Source organism: Petaurus breviceps, unplaced genomic scaffold (genome assembly GCF_028583685.1).
Source record: "Petaurus breviceps papuanus isolate PSGF00001 unplaced genomic scaffold, PetGlider_PUasm1.0 90625, whole genome shotgun sequence".
Taxonomy (NCBI): domain Eukaryota; kingdom Metazoa; phylum Chordata; class Mammalia; order Diprotodontia; family Petauridae; genus Petaurus; species Petaurus breviceps.
In genome coordinates, this window is record NW_027187289.1 from 1,313,032 (window position 1) to 1,335,157 (window position 22,126).

Genomic DNA, 22,126 nt, shown 5'->3' on the forward strand with positions numbered 1-22,126 from the left:
GGTTGGGTTTTGTAGCAGTAGTAAATAATGCTGGTAATTCTTTTTCATTTTTTTACTTACCACTTAAAACCGTGTATTCATTAATTGTACTCCCATTTTAAAACTAATTTTGGCATGTTTAGCCATTTTTTAGGACCCAAAATTACTGGCTTGTGATAGAGGATCATTACTAAAAAGTATCCAATTAACTGGTTTTGCTTTCTCCAAATACTTTTTTCCCTTCTTCCCCCCCTGAAAACTGTAACTTTTTTTGCTCCATCTTTGACCCTTTTTTTTCTTTTTTTTTGCCTTTTGGAGGGCAATTGGGGTTAAGTAACTTGCCCAAGGTTACACGGCTAGTTTTTGTGTGTGTGTTAAGTGTCTGAGATCGAAACTGAACTTAGGTCCTCCCGACTCCAGGGTCGGCGCATTACTCACTGCGCCACCTAACCCCACCCCCTTTGACTAACTTTTTTTAAGCAATTGGGGTTAAGTAACTTGCTCAAGGTTACACGGCCAGTTATTTCTGGGTGTGGTGCTAAGTATCTGAGCCCGGATTCAATCCCCAGGTCATCCCAACACTGGAGCCAGTGCTCTTACTCGCTGAGACACCTGGCCGCCCCCCGCCTTTGACTAACTCTTAAAACTGGCAGCTACCATGTGCTATATATCAGGGTGAGATTTTTTTTCTCATTAGGAAGTTTTGAAATTAGGACAAATTAGAATGAAATGGTGGTGAACAGAAATGAGAAAATACATCCCCAAAGATAATTGGGTCACATATTTAGTTCCTTGAAAAGATCTTAGAGGTCATTTAGTCCATTCCCAATTCCCTAAGGCCTAGACAGATTAAATGCGTTATTTATTTACCTGTGATGACATTGCATATCCAGTTCTTTTTGCCATCTGGATTGCCCATCTTAGAACTAATAAGGGGATGTGGTTTTTATATTTATAGTATTAATTTCTATTAGGAAAGCTTTTAATTGAAATTAGTTGTGGCAGTCAGAACAAGTTTGAGACATAATTACAGAACCAGTATTTTTTTCCTTGCAAAATTAAAATAAATAATGAAAATTTGTAACTATTAACAAAGATAGTGTTTTGTAAAAATTATAAAGGTTAAACTCTTTGTTTTCATTTTTTTAGGATGACAGTGATGTTTATATTCTGACTAAAGTGTCAGATATTTTACATTCAATATTTAGTAGCTACAAGGAAAAGATACTGCCATGGTTTGAACAGCTGCTTCCACTAATTGTCAATTTAATTGTAAGTATTTTTTCCCTGTTGAGATTCATGAGGTTGATATTATTAACTACATACTCAGACAGATGGAGATAAAACTTTTAAATATAGGTCAGCTAAAATCATAGAATGTTAGCAGTAGAAAGGAACTTAGAGATCATCTTGGGCAGCCTCTCTATTTTTCTGATGAGCAAACTCAGATCTTAGAAGAAACTCCTAAATCTCAAATCTTTCCATGTACCTTTTGATTGTCCCCAGCATATTTTTAGCTCACCAACTTTAAATCTTTTGCCATAAATATTGGTGCTTACCCCTTACTAGTCACATCCACTATGGCTTCTTGGATTGGTATCAAATTTTGTTATTGGCATTGCTAATTAAGAAGGTATGGGCTGCAAAAATAATTCATTTCAAAGGCAGACACAAAATCATCTACCGTTTTATCCATACTAGTATAATCATTTTTTTAATGCTCCATGAAGATTTTCTATTTTCTCAAATATGTTTTGAAGTTTTGAGAGAAGGAAGCAATTACATATATGCTGCTTATAGTTGTAATTATATCACTAGAAATTGTCTAAAGTTTATCCTGTGACACTGGTTAAAGACCTTTCTACAGAAAAGTTTTGGGAAATTTTTTTTTCTATTTTATAGTGTCCTCATAGACCATGGCCAGACAGACAGTGGGGATTGTGCATCTTTGATGATGTCATAGAGCACTGCAGTCCATCTTCTTTTAAATATGCAGAATATTTTCTAAGGCCAATGCTACAGTATGTATGTGACAACAGCCCAGAAGTCAGACAAGCTGCTGCTTATGGCCTAGGAGTTATGGCACAATTTGGTGGAGAAAATTATCGTCCTTTTTGCACAGGTACTTCTAAGTTTCATAACTTTTCATTCTAACAGTGTTAGTCACTATCATAACAGGCAGGCCTTATGTGTTCCAGATTTCTCCGTATCCTTTTCTTACTGATCCTCAGTCATAAAGATGATCTGCTTCCACTTCACTCTAACTTAAGTTCTCTCCTGACTGACTGCTCTGCTTCTTTCTCCTCCAGCCTTTATATTCCTATCATAGGAATGGAGGTCTCTAAGTGGAGTCATTAATAGTTTCTTATCTTTTAGGGGCTTCAGAGATTTCGTGGAGACTTACTCATATATATTTATATAAAAGAAAGCCATATTTGACTACTGGCTGTCTAAGAAGAGCTTTGTGTGCATAGGAGTATACAGAGTACTAACTTCATAAAGTTTATGTAGCCTTGGTTTATCATACTAAAAGTAGAAACTGAGTACTGATAACTTTCTCAGTTCTGTAACCATGGAGCTAAGTATACAAGCTGCCCCCTATTTAATATCTTCTTCTTGCCCGTTATCCTGCTTTTTAAATATAGGCTATACATAAATGTATGTTTCTGAATACTCATTAGCATGTGTGTGAACACATACATACACACATAGTTTTCTCTTGAAACTATTAGGATTTAACTAAGTCTTTTATATTTTTAATGTTTTTATTTTTTAGAAGCACTTCCATTGCTGGTAAGAGTGATTCAGTCCGCAGATTCTAAAACCAAAGAAAATGTTAATGCAACTGAGAATTGTATCTCTGCAGTAGGGAAAATTATGAAGTTCAAACCCGACTGTGTTAATGTTGAAGAAATCCTACCACACTGGTTATCATGGCTTCCACTTCATGAAGATAAAGAAGAAGCAGTTCATACTTTCAATTATCTATGTGACCTAATTGAAAGGTATGATCAAAGTACACTGGGTTTTTTTTGCTTGTTTTTTATTAAGCAATTGGGGTTAAGTAACTTGCCCAAGGTTACACAGCCAGTTATTTCTGGGTGTGGTGCTAAGTATCTGAGCCCAGATTTGATCCCCAGGTCATCCTGACACAGGCTGGTGCTCTTACTCACTGTGCTACCTGGCCGCCCCAGTACTGTTTTTTAACAAAGAAAAATAACCATACTTTTCATTACAATTTGTTATTCTTTTTCTTTGTGACTGTTTTGAAAAGGATTAACTAGAGTACATCTCTATATGTGTTCAGAATCCTTTAAAAATATAATCTTCCTGGGTTATCTTTGTTATTTATACTAAAAGCACACTTTATAATTTAAGATCCTTTTGGTCCTGAAATTTGCAAAAAAAAAAAAATGATTATGAGAATCCCTTGTGTTTTTCCTTTTTATTTACAAGGAAATCAAAACATTACTTTAGTGTGGTCGTATACGTACGTGTGTGTGTGTGTGTGTGTGTGTGTGTGTGTGTGTGTGTGTGTGGAAGTTCTGATATTTTGGTTGCTATTGCAAGAAATAACAATTGGCTAGGCAGCATGGCCTAATAATACAGGTGTTCTTAAAGTTTTTTGTGTCATGGACCTTTGTGACAGTATGGTGAAGTCTATGGTCCTCTTCACAGAATCATGCTTTAGAATACATGAAGGATTAAATTCTAACTTTAAAGGTTAGTGAAAATAAAGATGTAATTGTTTTCCCCTTGCAGATCCATAGACTTTGGTGTCAGGGCATTGCTTGATAGTAGAAGTCTGAATTTTTTTTTCTGCCTTTGCTACCTTGAACATATCCCATCACCTTTCTGGGGATCACCCTCCTTTTTTATAAAATGATATTTAGAAATGACGCTCTAAAGTACCTTCTAGCAATAAAATTTTATTCTAAGATAAGGAAAGGATAATAATATTAAAAATTCCTTATAGTTCTCTGTTTCACTTAATAATTTACTTTATCAATAATACTTTATCAATAAAGCATGAGGATAGATAGTTCAAGATAGGTTTACATATGTACATTCATGCATGTATGTATATTTTGAAATATATTGTTCAAATCTATACAGAACTAAGTATTGTCTCTAAGCTGACATTAGGCTCTCTGTTCATTCCATGGCTCTGTATTCAATCTTATAATGATAAGATTGTCCTTGATGATACTAACTAAATCCATCTCGTTTTCTGGAGAGTCAAGTCTTCTGATTTTTTTTTTTCTGCTTGATGGCACCTGATCAAGCAAGCAGCCTCTTTTGAAAACATCTGTTTACTTTGTTGGTCCTGATACATGAGCCTCACTACTAAAAGGAAATGCTCAGAATACACTGGGGAAAAAAAGGGCATATTTAATGTAGATAATTTATTCAGGTTGCTCAGTTGGCATTGTGTTCAAGACCCATAATAGAGTATGAAAAGAATGTTACCTCTCCTGTATTATCTTTGTGTATCAGGCCTATAGCTAAACTGCTGTGTGGATTATAGCTTTGTTTTTATATAATTTTTATTCAATTACATATAAAAACATTTTTAACATTCATTTTGGTTGGGGAAGGGTTATTTTGAGTTCCAAATTCTTTTCCTCTCATCCCCCTTAATTGATCAATGAAGCGATTTTATATAGGTTGTGTGTGTGTGCTGTCATGCAACACATTTACATATTAGTTGCATTATAAAGAAAGCACAAAAGAAAAAAGCTTTTTTAAAAGTATGCCTCAGTTTGCATTCAGACACCATCAGTTCTTTCTCTGAAGGCAGGTAACATTTTTCATTTGTCATGAGTCTTTTGGGATTGTCTTAGACCATTGTATTGCTGAGAATCGCTGAGTCATTCACAAGTTGATCGTGGTACAATGTTCTTCTGGTTCTGCTCATTTCACTTTGCATTAGTTTGTGTAAGTCTCTCCAAGCTTTTCTGAGAACATCTTGCTTGTCGTTTCATATAGCATAATAATATTCCATCACAATCATTTCATGCCACAACTTGTTTAGCCCCAGTTGATGGGCATTTCCTCAATTTCCAGTTCTTTGCTACCACTAAGAGTTTGTTCTTACTCTTAAAAAAGCAATAGTGTGTCTTTTTGAAGAGAATTATTGGTTAGGCAGCCAGGTGGTGCAGTGTACTGGCCCTGGAGTCAGGAAGACCTGAGTTCAAATATGGCCTCAGCCACTTGACACTTACTAGCTGTGTGACCTTGGGCAAGTCACTTAACCCCAATTGCCTTTGCCCCTCCTCCCTCCAAAAAAAAGAGTTGTTGGTTTTTTAAGCAATCCACCTTTTTAAATTTAGTATTTCTATAAATTTTTAATTATTCTTAGAAAAGAGAATCCATTGTTTAAAATTTTTGCTATGTATAGATGATGTTTTATAGTCATAAGTGTCTGTGTTCATGTCTTTTTTTTTTCATCAGTAACCATCCAATTGTTCTTGGTCCAAACAATTCCAATCTGCCCAAAATATTCAGTATAATTGCAGATGGTGAAATTCATGAGGCTATTAAACATGAAGATCCTTGTGCCAAACGTCTGGCTAATGTTGTTCGCCAAGTACAGGTATGCTCGATTTTTTTTTCTTAATTGGAAAAAATAAAATTTTATTAAAATAAATAGATGTTGTATGAGTGCAAGGTAGGATATAACTAAAGATGAAAGAAATAATACACATAAGAGCCATCTAAGCTCACAGCAAAAGCTTAGCTGATGACATGGTGTGGCAGAGAGGATAGAGGGTTGGACATGGAACCAGAAACACCTGGCTTTGAATCTTTATTTTTAGTTTTCAATATTCATTTCCATAACATTTTGAGTTAGTTTTTTTCTCCCCGTCTTTCTCCTATCTCCCATCCCAAAATAGCAAGCCTACTGAATATCCTTCCCCCAATCTGTTCTCTCTTATCTCTTTCCCCATCACCCCCCTAACTTTCTAGTAGGGCAAGATGTATTTCTATACCCCAGTGCCTGTATATCTTATTTCCCAGTTGCATGTAAAAAACAATTTTTTTTTCAAAACATTTGTTTTTAAAACTTTTTTGAGTTCCAGATTTTTTCTCTTCTTCCCTCCTCATCCACCCCCACTGGAAAGATAAGCAGTTCAATATAGGTTGTACATGTGTAGTTACCCACATCATTTCCATAGTAGTTATATTGTGAAAGACTAACTATATTTCTCTTTATCCTATCCTGCCCCCCACTTACTCTATTTTCTCCATTGATCCTGTCCCTTTTCAAAAATGTTTGCTTCTAACTACCCTCTCCCCCGTCTGCCCTCCCTTCTATCCTCCCCACTCTTATCCCTTACCCCCGTTTTCCTGTAGGGTAAGATACCCAATTAAGTGTATATGTTATTCCCTCCTTAAACCAAATTCAGTGAGAATAAGGTTGTCCCGTTCTCTTTCACCTTCCTGCTCTTCCCCTCCATTGTAACAGTTTTCTCTTGCCTCTTTTATGAGATAATTTGCCCTAATCTATCTCTCCCTTTCTCCTCCCAATAAATTCCTATCACCTCTTAATTTTATTTTTTAGATATCATCCCTTCATATTCAACTCATCCTTTGCCCTGTATACATGAACATACGTATGCCCACACTCACATATATATGCACATACAACCTCCTATACATATATATATTCCCTTCAACTATTCTCAGACTGAGAAAAGTCTTATGAGTTACAATTAATCATTTTTCCATGTAGGAATGTATATAGTTCAACTTTAATAACTTCCTTATGATTTCTTTTTCCTGTTTACCTTCTCATGCTTCTTGTATTTGAAAGTCCTCTTATTTTATTGAATGACCATATTTTCCCCTGTAGCATTATACTCAGTTTTGCTGGGTAGATGATTCTTGGTTTTAGTCCTAGCTCCTTTGACTGCAGAATATCATAAACCAAGCCCTACAGTCCATCAATGTAGAAGCTGCTAGATCTTGTGTTATCTTAATTGTGTTTCCATAATGCTCAAATTGTTTCTTCTTAACAACTTGTAATATTTTCTCCTTGACCTGGCAACTCTGGAATTTGCCTATGATGTTCCTTGGAGTTTTCTTTTTGGAATCTTTTTCAAGAGGCAGTTGGGTGAATTCTTTGAATTTCTGTTTTGCTCTCTGGTTCTGGAATATCAGGGCAGTTTTCCTTGAGAATTTCTTGAAGGATGATTTCTAGGCTCTTTTTTTGATCATGGCTTTCAGGTACTCCAATAATTTTTAAATTATCTCTCTTGGATCTATTTTCCAGGTCAGTGGTTTTTCCAATGAGATATTTACATTGCCTTCTATTTTTTTTTTTTCATCTGTTTGGATCTGCTTTTTAGTATCTTGATTTCTCATAAAGTCATTAGCTTCCAGTTGCTTCAATCAAATTTTGAAGGAGTTATTCTCTTCAGTGAGTTTTTGAAATTCCTTTTCCATCTGGCAAAAATCTGTTTCTCTCTTTTTTTGTTTTTGTTTTTGTTTTTTTGCTTTTTGGAGGGCAATTGGGGTTAAGTGACTTGCCCAAGGTTACATGGCTAGTTTTTGTGTTAAATTCTGCTTTTTTAAGGCATTCTTCTCCTCATTGGCTTTTGGGGCCTCTTTTGCCTTTTGAGGTTTTTTTGTGTGTGTCTGATACTGGATTTGAACTCGGGTCCTCCTGACTTCAGGGCCAATGCTCTATTCACTGCGCCATCTAGCTGCCCCTTTTCATGATTTTCTTGCATCATTCTCATTTCTCTTCCCAGTTTTTCCTCCACTTCACTTCTCTTACTTGATTTTCAAAATCCTCTTGAGCTTCTCCATGGCCTATAAACCAGTTCATATTTTCCTTGGAGGCTTTTGATGCAGGAGTTCTGACTATGCTGTCTTCCTCCCGCTCCATGCCTTGATCCTTTATGTCCCCCCAAAAAGGATTGTATGGTCTGTTTGTGCTTCGTCTGCTTGCTCTTATTGCCAGCCAATTAACTTGACTTTTCAGCTCTTTGCCATGGTGGAACTCTGCTTCCAGAATGGAGAGAGCTTTGTCCCAAATTGCTGGGGTTTTTGCAGTTGCCAGAGCTATTAGGAAGGCTCCCTATCTACAGCCCCCACAAGCTCTGGTTCACTAGCCACACATCCCAGGACCCCCACCCAAGACCACAATCCAGATCCAAGCAGGTTAAAGCAAGAGCAATTACCCTCTCAATGGTCACTTGGTCTGGTGCCCCTAGGATGTGTAGGCCGGCAGCCACTACACCTCAGAGCCTCTGCTTCTTCTTGCCCCAAGGGTAGGGGCTAGACCTCACTGTTACATCCCTGCCCTGTTCCAACTGAGTTCCACACTGACCCTTTACTTTCTTATTGGCATTTTATGGATTGAAAAGTCTGGAAACCGCAACAGCTGTTGGTGATTCACTCTTCTAAAGTCTGCTTATGTTCAATTCTTTTAAGTTGAGAGAAAAGGAATACCATTTTTTTTTAAGCAATTGGGGTTAAGTAACTTGCCCAAGGTTACATGGCCAGTTTTTTTTGTGTGGGTGTTTTAAGTCTGTGAGGCCAGAACCAATTCTGGGTCCTCCCGACTCTGCGCCACCTAGCCGCCCCATGAAATACCATTTTCAGATGGGATTAGATTACAGTTTTATGATTTGTTTTCATTTTAGTGAATTAGATCCCTTTCTTTTGTTTCACCGTTGATGCTTAAAGGAAAAAAAAAACCTGAGACTTAAGATTCTTCCATTCTTAAAATGCATGCTTTGAATTTCAGAAATATATTTAAAATACTTATCTGTAAAATGGTTTGAGTTAAAAAAATCAAAAACCCAATTCTTAAGAAACTTGCATACCTTACATATTTTTACACATAAGGCAGCATAGTACTATATAATGAATGCCGGGTTTGGGATCTGAAGATGTGGCTTTGAATATTGGTTTTGCTTTTTATCACCTGCCTTATAACTTTCTGGCATCTTAGTTTCCTCATCTATAAATTGAAAGGAGGGAATAGGCTAGCTGGTTTCTAAGGTTCTTCCTGGCTTTGATCTTATGGTCCTATGAAAATCAAAAATAGCTAATCAGCAAATCCCATCTCTTAAGATCTACAAAGTCATTAAAGTAGTCTTTGCTTTCTAAATCAATATATTATAAATATGAGCTGAAAATCCCTGCAACGTATTAAAAAGTTAATATCTTATTCTATTTAAATTTCAACTTGGAAAAGAAAAACATCAGATAAACTTACCTGATGAAATATTTTTCTTCCATAGACCTCTGGAGGATTATGGACTGAATGCATATCACAGCTCAATGCTGAGCAGCAGGCGGCCGTACAGGAGCTCCTGAATTCTGCTTGAAGGGCCTTAATATCACCTACCAGAAAAACTAACTCCAAATAAACGTTTACCCTTTTGTTTAGGTTTCTTTGTTTTGTTTTTGAGCACAAAAGAACTGTAGTGCGTGTAGGCCATTCTGCCAAGTGGCCAGCAAGAGAAGCGCAGGGTGTCAGAAGGGTGTTTAACTGGATGCCCATCATGAGACCGAAGAAGTTCCCTATAATCCTTACCGTAGCACTGAAGAGTATTTTTCTATCGGTATATGCCACCTGTGGGAAGGTGAAAGGGAAACAAAGTGAATTTTCTCATTAGATATAATAAATTTAAGAAAAACAGCTTTAAGACCAGTTATTCAGCAGTAGATGTGCATTTTAACAGAAAACATTTCTATACATCTAGTGTTAATTGTATTAATTGGAGTGTGAGTCTTTTTGTAGGGTAGAAAGAAGCCTTCTACCCAGCACACCAGTAGATCATAAAGTAAAAAACTGAAGACAAAAAACATCAAGCATGAAGATCTCATATTGATGTCACTTTGAGTTCTTTTTTTCCTAAAAGACTTGTGTAGTGACTCAATGTGGGAAGCTATTCAGCTTCTAGCCCTTGAATGTGAAGTGTCTTTGGCATGTCTGGCAGAGTCTCTCATTCACTCCTCAATAAACAACATTGAAATACAAAAGAAGCTTGTGTACAAATTTAGTGCTGTGTGGCTTTTATTCATTTAATTCCTTTTAAAGATTGTAATAATAACTTGATACTACTCTGAGTCACAGCTTGGCTTATATGTTTGTTTGTTTGTTTGTTTTCCTAGTGAGATTTGCCTTGTGCAATTCGAATTTCAAGCATTTTCTGTTTTTACCTATTCCCACTGATTTTAAAATAATTAGCCATTGCTGTGATAGTGTTAACTCACAATTGATGATCACATATTCCTTGAGATTTATATATCTCAGCAAATACAGTTTGTTTTAATTAAGCTTGTCCTGATTGCCCATTCCAAAAAAAGATTTGATTAATATTCTGGTTTTAAATTGCAGCTACTGGAATGCCACACAAATTGCCAATCTATTGACATTATTATGGGATATTATGACTAAAATATTTAATTGATAAATTCAGCAAAAATTTTCATGTGTCTGAATGTTTTTTTTTCTTTATGTATTTATTAACCTCATAGCAGTAAATAGCTTACTGTTGTTTCTTTGAATATACAATTTTTCTAAGGGATCTTATAAGATTTCTGTTGAAAGCTTCAGTGTTAACATTTTATAGTTTGTACTAAACTTAACCATGATATGAAAATGAAACTTTATGCCTAGACCAGAAAATTAACTTTTCAGAATTAAAGATTTTTCATTAAATGATTTGCATCACTTTCTTAAAACAAACTCTAAATGTACTGAAGTGCTTGTTATCTTTTTAAGGTCTCCCCATTTTTATTTCAAGATTGGAGCAGAGAGGCTTTTAAAATATGGTTTTCAGTAGCTATAACCAAACAGGACATCAGTCTGCCTTAGCTACATTTATTATTTTAAATAATCATCAATTAACTGTGATTGGGTATTCACTTACTTTGTTTGTGTAAGGTACTATATCATTTTTTCCCCCAGTATTTCAGTAATGAGGTTTTATTCCAAGGCTTGTCATTTGAAACTTCTGTAACCTCCAATCCAAGTGAAAGTAAAGCCTAAGAAAAAGCTGTAGTGGGTTTGGTTCAAGTGTGGGAGATCTTTGCACTTGATATTTTACATCTGCCCCAAGTAATTAAAGCTGAATGTTTTAAATATTTCCTTTGATCATTTAAAAACAACACTTTGAAATATGTCCTCAGGTTCTCATTCAGAATGTCAGGTAAAAATCAGGTACAATACCCTACAATACAAATTGGGACAAAGTAAAACATTGACTTGCACAATAATAAACCTTGCAACATTTTTATATCTTTAAAAACATTTTACATGTCCTCTGTCCCCTTTTGGCTGCAGTTATTTGACATTATTTACACTAATATTTCGACATTAATTACAAAAACCATACTTTTATCTCATTTTTTAATATTAAATGTCTCTTTGAAGAGTCCCACTTTTTTTCAAGTCTAGTGAGTTCTCAGGCCATTGAAGCATATTCATCTCCATGTTTCAAGTAGATTTCTTACCTTCTTGTGACTTTTGGCATGACACAAGGTCATGTTGCAGAATTCTTTCCCCAATTTAGGAATTATAGAATTCTGGAACAACTCTGCTTCTTGGTATTATTTAACTATTTGTTGAACCCTCAATAAGATGGCCAAGTCCACTGGCCGTAAAATTTTAAAAATATTTTTAGGATATTTTGGTCTAATGAAAATCTCCACATCTCTCAAACTCAGCTAGATGTATTCTGAAGTTTTTATATAGCTTTGAATGAAGTGGGATTCACCAATAAAATTTTTAGTCTTCAGTATTTGAGTCTAAATCTGTTGTCTGACAAGTACCTTTTTTTTTTCATGGCAACTGAGTGGCTGTGTGTGTGTGTGTGTGTGTGTGTTTGTATTTTTTAACTACTCTCCCTCTAGCTTCAAGAAATTTATTCATTGTTGAGGAGAAATCAGTTAACACTTGCAGGTACTTAACTTCCCCATATCAAAAGCTACTGTAGTATTTCTAATTAAATTGTCTTTAAAAGCTGAACCTTTTGGGGCGGCTAGGTGGCACAATGAATGGAGTATGGCCCTGGGGTCAAGAAGACCTGAGTTCAAACCCAGCCTCAGACACTTACACTAGCCATGTGACCTTGGGCAAGTCACTTAACCCCAATTGCCCTGCCCCCTTCCAAGGGAAAAAAACACTGAAACTTGCATGTTTCGGGGGATGCATTCTTTACATTCCTGGCCACTTGTTACAAAAAGACCGTATATAAAAATTATTGCTTGCCCCCTCCTCTGATTCAGAGGCAGTTTGAACATAATTGAAATGTTTGGTTATAAAGAATTGGCGAAGTGAATAGAGCATCAGCCCTGGAGTCAGGAGGACCTGAGTTCAAATCCAGCCTCAGACACACTAGCCGTGTGACCTTGGGCAAGTCACCTAATCCCAACTGCCTCTACCTTTCCCCCTCCAAAAAGCAAAAAAAAATTGGCAATGATCATGTAACTGAGTTTCAGTAATGTCCTTGGCAAATACTACACTGGCTCAGTTTATGTATTTCTTAGGATAAATTATTTTAGGCGTGCTTATGTACATTTCAGTGTTTTATTAAATTTTTGACAGTCTGATGATGAGCTGAGTTCAAATTCTGCCTTATTACGGTTATTCCTTACACAATGCAATTTTCTCTGTCACGGTCTCAATATCTCAGGTCAATAAAAGACATGAGGATTGTTGGGGAGTTTTGAAGGAAGCTGCAAAGACCCAGCAGATGATATAGAAATTTAAACTCAGAAATCCACAAAATACACGTGTAGTGTATAATATCAACATTTTCTGATACCATAGTAATTCAGACTTCTCTGGTATGAAGGGAGGGGCAAAAAAACCCTGCAAATTGTGGGGGTGCTGTGCCCCTAACCTCTGCTATGTGGAATGGATAACAGCAGTGTTGCTTGATTTTTTTTTTTCCTGTTAACTCATTTCTAAATTCTAGAAACTCTTAGGATTGTTGTGAAGATCAGATGGGATAATGCAATGCTTTATAAACCTTAAAGCATCTGCCAGCTACATTTCTGTGGACTTTTCAGTCTGATATGGCTTTATTTGGCATCGTGAAAAGATCAAAGTAATTCAGAATAATCTTGTTTAAGATTAGAAACTAGGAGATTTTTTTTTTTTTTTTTTGCTTTTTGGAGGGCAGTTGGGGTTAAGTGACTTGGCCAAGATCACATGGCTAGTTTTTGTGTTCAGTGTCTGAGGTCAGATTTGAACTCTGGTCTTCCTGACTCCAGGGCCACTGCTCTACTCACTGTGCCACCTAAGTGCCCTGGAGTCTGTCTTCTGTGGGTTCTTGTCACTATGACTTTTTTTTTTAAAAAACAATTTAATGACCATTTATGAAATGCCTTACTGTGCCAGGGGCTTCAATCTTGCAGGCAATATAAGATATGGATGTTACAAGGCAAAATAAAATGATGAAAACAAAATGATTTAAAAAAAAAAACATGAGACTGGTTAAAGCATTTTTAGCTGGAAGGATCAGGGAAAACTTCATAGATGAACTACCTGACCTAGGCTTTGAAGGAAGAGAATTTAAGGAGAATTTCTACCAAAAAACAATCTCATTGAGATTTTGACATCATGTTTTGATCTCATCAAAACTGGCCTATTTCCTAAAGGAGGAAGAGGGATGATACTGGACAGATAGGTTGGGACCAAACTGTATATGGAGCTAGGAAATAAACAGAGGCTTATGTGTGATTCGAGAGAGAGTCAAAAGACACAGAAATCTGTTGAACAAGAGAATTGACATGGCCAGATCTGAGCTCAAGGAAAATCACATTGAAAGATGTAGAGGATAGAATGAAATGGGGAAAATACGGTGTGGAGACTATAAGTAGGAGCTGCTGCAATTTTACAAAATGATTTAGAGCCTGAACTAAGCTGGTGACTGAGAGCAGAGAAGGGATCAGGTGCAGAGGTGAGGAGGTACAAATGGCGTGATTTGGCAATAGATTTCCTCGTGGGTGAGGGATAACAAGGCGTCATTGGATGACACAGATGGAAGAGGAGAAGAATGGTGGCACCGCTACACAAGCAGGAAAGCTTTGAAGGGAGGGGGGGAACTTGATGTGTCATTGGGACATTTAATTTGAAATGTCCAATATGCACTGACCTGGGACTAATACTCAGATGAGACTGGAACTTGGATATATGAGTCTGCAAGTCCTCTACACAGAGATGAAGCAACTATAGGAGCTAGGTAGAAGAAGAAAAGAAAAAGATGAAGAAAAGATGCCCTGAGACAGAGCCTTGGGAAGCACCCACAGCTAGAGGGCATCATATGAATGATGAACCAAAAAAGGATATTGAGAAGTGACTCACTGAGAGGAAAACCAGGAAAAGGATAGTGACAAACCCAGAGCGAGGAGCATCCGGGAGAGGTTGGTCAATAGTGTTAGTTAGTCATAGCAGATAAGTAAAGAATGAAGATGGAGAAAAGAATTTCAGATTTGGCATAATTAAAAAGGGCATTGTGTCCAGGAAATTGATTCCTTTTGTTTTGGGGGGTTTGTTACATTGCTTTTAAAAAAAATGACTAATTTAGTTTTCAGATCCATTTTGTTAAAATTCAAATATAGGAAAGGTCCTTTGGTTCTCATGTGGTTCTCACTATGTTATCCCTGTCCTTAAACTCCGCCAACCTGGTGGATGGCATTTTATGTCTGAGAAGCCTCAGGCTTTGGGGAATGTGACTGAGATGAATTAAGTTCCCTAACCTGTCTAAAGTCTTATTCTGCTCCCTACCGAATGATTGGAGCAGGTGGAGAGATGCTTGGAAGCTTGATATTATCTGACCAAATGGAGTTCTTGAAAAGGAAGTCTCCTCTCTGGTATTAAAGAGCATTAGTTCTTGAAACTGAAGTTGCTTAACATCCCAGACTTAGAAGACTCCATGAATCAAGCGGTTGTGCACCCATCCTAGCCCTCATGTCCTTTAGTCCTGAACTTCAGAACAAACCCACCTGTGCCAAGGGCAATTTACTTGAAACTATGAGACTAACCCCCTTCTATATGGCACAGAGATCTGATTAGAGAAAAAGGATGAAGGGTCCATCCCACTTGCTAACTTCCCCATGTCTGTGTTAGTATCCCTGGGCATTGGGGGGGGGGGGATCCAGTTGCCTTTCCTTCACCTCAAGATGGAGTCCATCTATTTCTACGTTGGTGAAGCCACCCTCTTCCTGAGAGGGGTGGGACAGGCCTTGAAGGTGTCTTGGAGAACCTAAAGCCTACTTGCATGTTGAGTGTCCATTTTAAGCTTCTTTTTAAAGAAAATGTTTATTCCCCTTGTCCTCTTGCTCCCTTCTTTTCAGTGCCATTCTGAATCAAAAAGCTAGAGCTGGCCAGAATTTGTGCTGAAACGACCTCCCCTGCTCCTGGCCACTTCCTTCCTTTTCATTATCATTCTGGATGGAAATTAGAGGCTGTCAGCCAACGCCTTTAGATACTTCAATATAATTCCATGGATTTTGCGGAGTTTGGTTTTCCTTTGGTTTTTATTTTAACTGTTCTTCAAAACTAGCAGGTTATTAGAAAACATAAAAAAGAAGCCTCACCTATGTTTGCTGTTAGATCAATAAAGATCTTAACAACAACAACAAAAGATCATTGTTATTTTGTTTCTGGCATCTTTCCATTGTTCACTCAGAGACACTTTTGGAAGCACCATCATTTTTGGCCCCTAAGGAAAACCTCATGTTCAATTCAGGCTTGTGTCAAACTTGGTGATGGAAGTACTATAAAAAACACATTTATCAAACATTATTTGGCTGGTGAATTTGTAGCAACCTTGCTTGTTAGGGTCCATCACTTGTGTTCTGAAATACTAGCAAAAGTAAGCCCTAATAAATTTGAAGTTTGAGATATGGCCAACCAAGAGGCATTTGGTGATCTGAGAGATTCTTATTACAGCCAAGAAGTGTGCCAGTACAATGTCTGATGTAGCAGTTGCAAGAATGTGCCTCAATGGCATAGAGATCTGGCATGAGGATATAGAAAATATCCCTATAATTTATACATTATATATAATATATGTAATATAAAAATTATGCATATAGAATACATATAATTTATACATTATATATAAATTATGCTATAATTTAGCAACAGTGGATATTAAGGACATAAAAGTCAAAATGAATCCAATGTTTTCCATAGGAAGAATAATCTATCATATTATGACATTTTCACTATAAGTAACTACAACTTTAGGACCTTTCTTTTGATTTGATAGAAAACTTATTGGATCCCCTAAGTTGATATTTGTTGCCATGCCTGTTCATGCATTTCCAGAGATTGTCATGGACCCACCACTGGCAACAAAATATGATCTGGATTTGCAGGTTGCTTAGACAACTGTGAACCCTGATGGAAGGTGAAGATCTATAAAGGAGTGAAGCAAAGATCTGGTACTGTAGGCAACCATCTTGGGATGGCAGTGGTATGATTTGCTTGGCACTTTACTATGTAGCTGAGCAGAAAATATGCTTAATTTGGGGGATGCTGAAGTGGATAAATGGGCTTTGGAGTCCATTTGCCAGCTTAAAATATATAAAATTCATCTTTTGCACCTCTTTCTTTTGGACCCAAATTATATGTCCCTTGAGTTTCAAATATGAGATTGCTGTAGTCTCATTACAAAAGTCGGTGCTGATTCTTGTATATTACTGCTATTCCCATTTCTTTTTCATTTAAATCATCATAAAGTTGTATTTCATATATAAGAGAGAGAATGGGGGAGAAAGGAAAAGGGAGAGTTCATTGACAACTTCGAGGAGAAGGGTTCCTTGTTGACTTGTGAAGTTAAAAGGCAAAAAGGGTTGAGTGAATAAAAGAAAAGGAAGGAGAGGCAAAAAATGTAAATAATTTTTTCTTGGAATTTGAGAAAGGAAAGAGAGATCTAGGATAATTTGAGGGATGGACCTTTTATGGTGGAGATTATTTTTTTTAAGGATGGGTTTATATTTGAAGGCAGTAGAAAAGAAATGTATAGATATGAAGAGGGTAATGATTGAGAGTAGAGTGGGGAAGAAGTCTTACAAGGTAATCTGCTAAAGAAGATGAGAGGTCATCAGATCAAAGGAACATGTAAAGAATTTTAATGGCAAAATTAAATTCTTTAAAATTTAGCAATTTTTACTACTACTTGGAGCCCAAGGATAGAAAAAAAAATTTTTTTTTTTGCTTTTTGGAGGGCAATTAGGATTAAGTGACTTGCCCAAAGTCACATGGCTAGTTTTGTGTTAAGTGTCTGAGGCTGTATTTGAACTCAGGTCCTCCTGACTCCAGGGCCAGTGCCCTATTCACTGAGCCACCTAGCCGCCCCCCAAGGATAGAATTTAAAAAAAAATTTTTTTTGCTCTTCTACCATACAAAAATTATTTAAAAGATTAGATTTCTGATTATTTATACGTGAATTTTCAATTTCATCATTCCTAAACTAAAAGGCTGGGGATGGGGAAGTTGCTTAGAAAGGAAATTATTTTTAAAAAAATAGGTGTTTGGAATAGAATTTTTAAAGAAACTTTAAATTTATAACGTAACAAATATACAAGTTTAAGGATTTTACCTTTAGATTGTGTCCATTTTAAAAGGGATTTCAAGCATCTGATTTCATCAGTGATTCTTGAATGATGCAGAAATGTCTAGGCTTTAGGTGCTCAGGTGGTCAAAAATATCTGTTACCCTGATCTGCTAATAAGCTTCTAGCTAGGTTGGTCCTCGGGAGATAAACACATAGTTTTTCACCTAAACTCTTCCAGTTTAGAGTAGGACCTACTAAGACTTGTACTCCATTGGGATAGCCTTTGAGAACCCAAGATGTCTATGCCATAATGACACATCACAGTAAAATTCTGGAGGCAATAGGGTGGCAGGAGATTTTTTCTGCCATTTGTTAACATTAAAAAAAAATTACAACCTTCAGAGGGCAGTAGAGATGCATCACAGACCCATGCAAGATTTAATGCTTTTGTGTGATTTTAATTTGCAAACATTTAGAACTAAATTGATTCTTAAAGGTTTTTCAATTTCCAAAACTAATCTTCCAGTTTCTAAAGGATAACAGATAGAGGAAATAGGGAAAACACCTCCAGTAGAAACCTTTCTTCAGTCAAAGAGATAAAGTAACTTCCTTATATCTATACTTGGAAAAATTTCACGTTGGCAAAGTACTAACACTAATGTTCATTCTGAGTTAATACAGTCCTGCTAAATTTAAAGACTCCCTTTCAGTTAATACAGAAAACAAAGAGGTGACTAGGTTTGTGGCCAGATCTCTTGAATAAACTATTGAATGGAAATAAAACTTTCTATATATGTTAGTATCTGACATTAATGAGATAGTCTGGAAAATTTATGGAAGATTTTGGAAGGGAATGTAAACTACTATTATAAAATTGGAATGTATTCCATGACCTGAAGAACAGATTTAGTCCTTGGCTCAATTTCACTTGGTCCAGTACAAGATGAAATTAAGAAAAGGGTTGGGGTGAGGCAGTGAATAGAGCACCAGCCCTGCAGTCAGGAGGACCTGAGTTCAAATCCGGCCTCAGACACTTGACACACTTACTAGCATGTGACTTTGGGCAATTGCCCTCCAAAAAAGCAAAAAAAAAAGGGGCTGTGGCTTAAGTTAAGCAAAAAAAAAAAATTATACATGAAGAAGCAACATGATATAGTAAACTGAACACTGGAGTAGGAGTTAGGAGACTTGGATTTCCTTCTAGTCCTGTCCTGGTCACCAACTTGCTATGTGACCTTTATTTGCCTTCAGACAAACATTTAACCTCTTATGGCTTAATTTGCTTCATTTGTAAAATGAGAGGTTAGATAAGAAATCTCTTGAGGTCCCTTTCATAGCTCTTCTTTTAAGCCTTCCCCAGTCATTAATAATACTTCATCAAACCTTATATAGTGTTTGACTTGCACTTCTCATATAAACATTTTGTTTCGGAATCATTTATGTATGTGTTATACTATACTTATACTAAATTAGAAGTTCCATTAGCATAAAGTCCAGGTCCCTAATGTCTGTCTCCCCTAAGGTCTAGCACAGTACTCAGTATATAGCCAGTAGTCAAAAATCTGTCCAATTCATTCCCATCAACTAGTTAGTTCCTTCTGGGGGTGAAGCATAATAAAGCAAATCCCTCTTCCACATGACAATCCTTCGGGATTTTGAAAGTGATTGTGGCCTATTTAAATTGTCTCTTCTCAAGGCTAACCATCACCAGATATTTTACTGATGCTATGTTTCAAGCGGCCTTAAAATCTGAAGTTACTACAACGTATTAACATCCCACTTAAAATGTGATACCTAGACTAAGGATCTGACTGATACAATCTGTGATTACTTTTCTCTGGACACATTATATTATAAATGCAGCATAAGAATCTGAGTGGGGAGGGACATTTTTAAAGGCCACCTGATACTTGCCTGAAAAGAATTCTTAGCATACCTGACAAGTAGTCCCCCAACCTTTCTTGAATAGCAATGTGGAATAACCTATTACCGCCTTAGGTAGCCCATTCCATTTTTGGATAGTCCTAATTGTTAGGAAATTTTACCTCTTATCAGACCTCCTTATATCTTCTACCTGTTGTTTCTAGTTCTTCTGGCTGGGGTTAAGCACTATTCTAATTTTTCTTTCAGTCTATCAAATACTGGAAGATAGACTTCAAGTGCCCCAATAGCCTTCTCTTCACCAGAATAAACATAGACAATTCCTGCCATTGATCTTCATTTACTGTGAATTAGCAGGCCTTCATAATTCTGGTTGCTTTTGTTAAAAGGAAAATTCTTGGTTTAATGAGGTAAAACTCAGGACAAAGAGAATTAAAAGGAGTATATTAAAATACATCAAGGTAGAAATATAATCAGTATTGACCGGCTGATTCCTGGAGATGAACAAGGCATTCAAAATGGAACCAGCTTATATTGATAACTTTGGTAATGAGATAAAGACAATTCAAATGGGTTCACATCAATCAGTACCTCAGCACCTCCCAAATTCCCAGTAAGTGAAAGCAAACAGATAATTCCTTCATGATGTATGACAGGCAATGCAAAGACTGCAAACTGAATGTTGCCTCCCCCAACACTGGTTTACAAGTAGGACTAGATGGGGTATTTAGGGAGGGCTAGCACCTCTGGTATTCAGGGTTGCTCACTCCCTTTTGGTGCCCACCTTCTGTCACCTCTCACCTGTGGCTCCAAGAAGCTATAGCATGTTCCACCCCTTGGTAAACCAGCCCAGCAGATGGGGAGGGTAACCAGCAGGTCTCAAACCTGTTGGCGAGTTAGGGGGATGTCTGCCTCAAGCATGTGAAGACTTTCCTTGGAGGAATGGACAGATGAAACCATTTGTCCCAATGGCCACGAAGGCCATTTTGAAGCTTGGCCAGACATCAAAGATGCCAGGATCATCCACTGCATCCTGGGCCATCTCCAGTCATCTTGACTTTTGTCCTCCACTGGACTTCAACAATTCAAGAAGAGAGAGTGAGGCTGACAACATTTGTGCAACTCTGCTTCACTTAAATGCAATTCATTCATGAGTCAAGATATCCCCCATGATGTCACTGGTCCTCTTGGAAAAGGAAGGACCACCACCAGCAACAAGTAGGACTTGGGGCACCTCGGTGGCAAAGTGAGTAGAGCACCAGCCCTGGAGTTAGGTGGACCTGAGTTCAGATCCGGCTTCAGACACTTAACACACAAAACTAGCCATGTGACCTTGGGCAAGTCACTTAACCCCAATTGCCCTCCAAAAAGCAAAAAAAAAAAAAACCAAAAAAACCTAAACCAAACAAAAAAAAAAACAAGTAAGACTTGGAACAATGGATCCCTGAATCAGCATAATTTTCAAAACCTCCCTTTGGACACTGCAGCTTGTGGGTGCTCTTCCCAAAACATGGAAGGGAAAAAAAAGGAAATGAGTATAATGCCTACGATATACCAGATATTCTGCTGAGCACTTTACAAATATTTCATTTGATCCCCACGACCCTAGGTGGTAGGTGCTTTCCCCCATTTTATTTTTTTTTACTTGTTTATTTTCCCCATTTTACATTTGATGAAACTGAGGCGAACAAAGATTAAGTGATTTGCCCAGGGTCACACAGCTAGTGAGTGTCTGAGGTCAGCTTTGAACTCAGGTCTTCTTGACTCAGGGCCTGGCATTCTATCTAGTGAGACAGCTAGCTGCTGCATAGTACACAGAACTGAACTTTATTCTCCAGACATGATCTGACCAGAGTGAAGGACAGGCTTGCATTAGCTTCTTTTAGGTAACAGTATTGCATTGTTGACTCATGTGCTGACAATAGTCGTATGACTGTAACCTCAGTGTTCTCATCTGTAATAGGAGGTTGGACTAAATGTCCTCTCAGGTTCCTTCCTCCTTTAAATCTATGATCCTATACAGGCCTTTTTCACATGAACTGACATCTGGCTATGTCTACCATAACATATTTCTGCAGCTGGGTTTTTTTTTGTTTTTTTATTTTTTACTTTTTGGAGGGGGGAAGGTAGGGCAGTTAGGATTAAGTAACTTGCCCAAGGAAACATGTCTAGTTTTGTGTTAAGTGTCTGAGGTCAAATTTGAACTCAGGTCCTCCTGACTCCAGGGCCAGTGCTCTATTCACTGCACCACCTAGCTGCCCCCCTGCAGTTGATTTTTTTAACCTAAATATGGTACTCTCAAATCAAATGATTTGATAAAAATCATACTGATAAAAGTACTTAGCAAAGTGCCTGGCACGTAGTGGGCATATTCCCTTCTTTATTCGGCATTGATTAATTTTTGTTAAATTACACCTTATTTGAGTTGATTGACTCATCATTCCAAACTTTCAAGATTTTCTTGGATATTGATTCTGTCCAAATTTATCTGCCTTCCTAGCTTCAAGACACCTGCAAATTTTAATATGCACATCATGGATCTTCAACATTCATGAACAGAACAAGGCCAAAGACAATATCCTATAACAAATCACTATGGAAATCTCCCTTTAGTTTTACATTGATTCGCTTGCATGTCATGTGATCACCTCTCTAAAGTCATGGTCCTCAAGAATGAAGGACAAACAAAACAAAAATCCATTAATCAACTCTAGGCATGTTGGTCTTGT

At 37.1% G+C, this 22,126-nt stretch overlaps 1 protein-coding gene across 1 annotated transcript in view; it reads left to right on the top strand.

The window, feature by feature from the left end:
• Positions 1–9,984, top strand: part of IPO5 (importin 5) — a 59,960-nt gene extending 49,976 nt beyond the window's left edge. Inside the window, exons 22-26 of the mRNA XM_069064150.1 lie at positions 1,129–1,251; positions 1,882–2,101; positions 2,756–2,984; positions 5,434–5,575; positions 9,237–9,984. Of these exons, the coding sequence (XP_068920251.1) occupies positions 1,129–1,251; positions 1,882–2,101; positions 2,756–2,984; positions 5,434–5,575; positions 9,237–9,323 (801 nt within the window). The 3' untranslated portion in view covers positions 9,324–9,984. The remainder of the gene's footprint in view (positions 1–1,128; positions 1,252–1,881; positions 2,102–2,755; positions 2,985–5,433; positions 5,576–9,236) is intronic.
• The last annotated feature ends 12,142 nt before the right edge of the window (positions 9,985–22,126 follow it).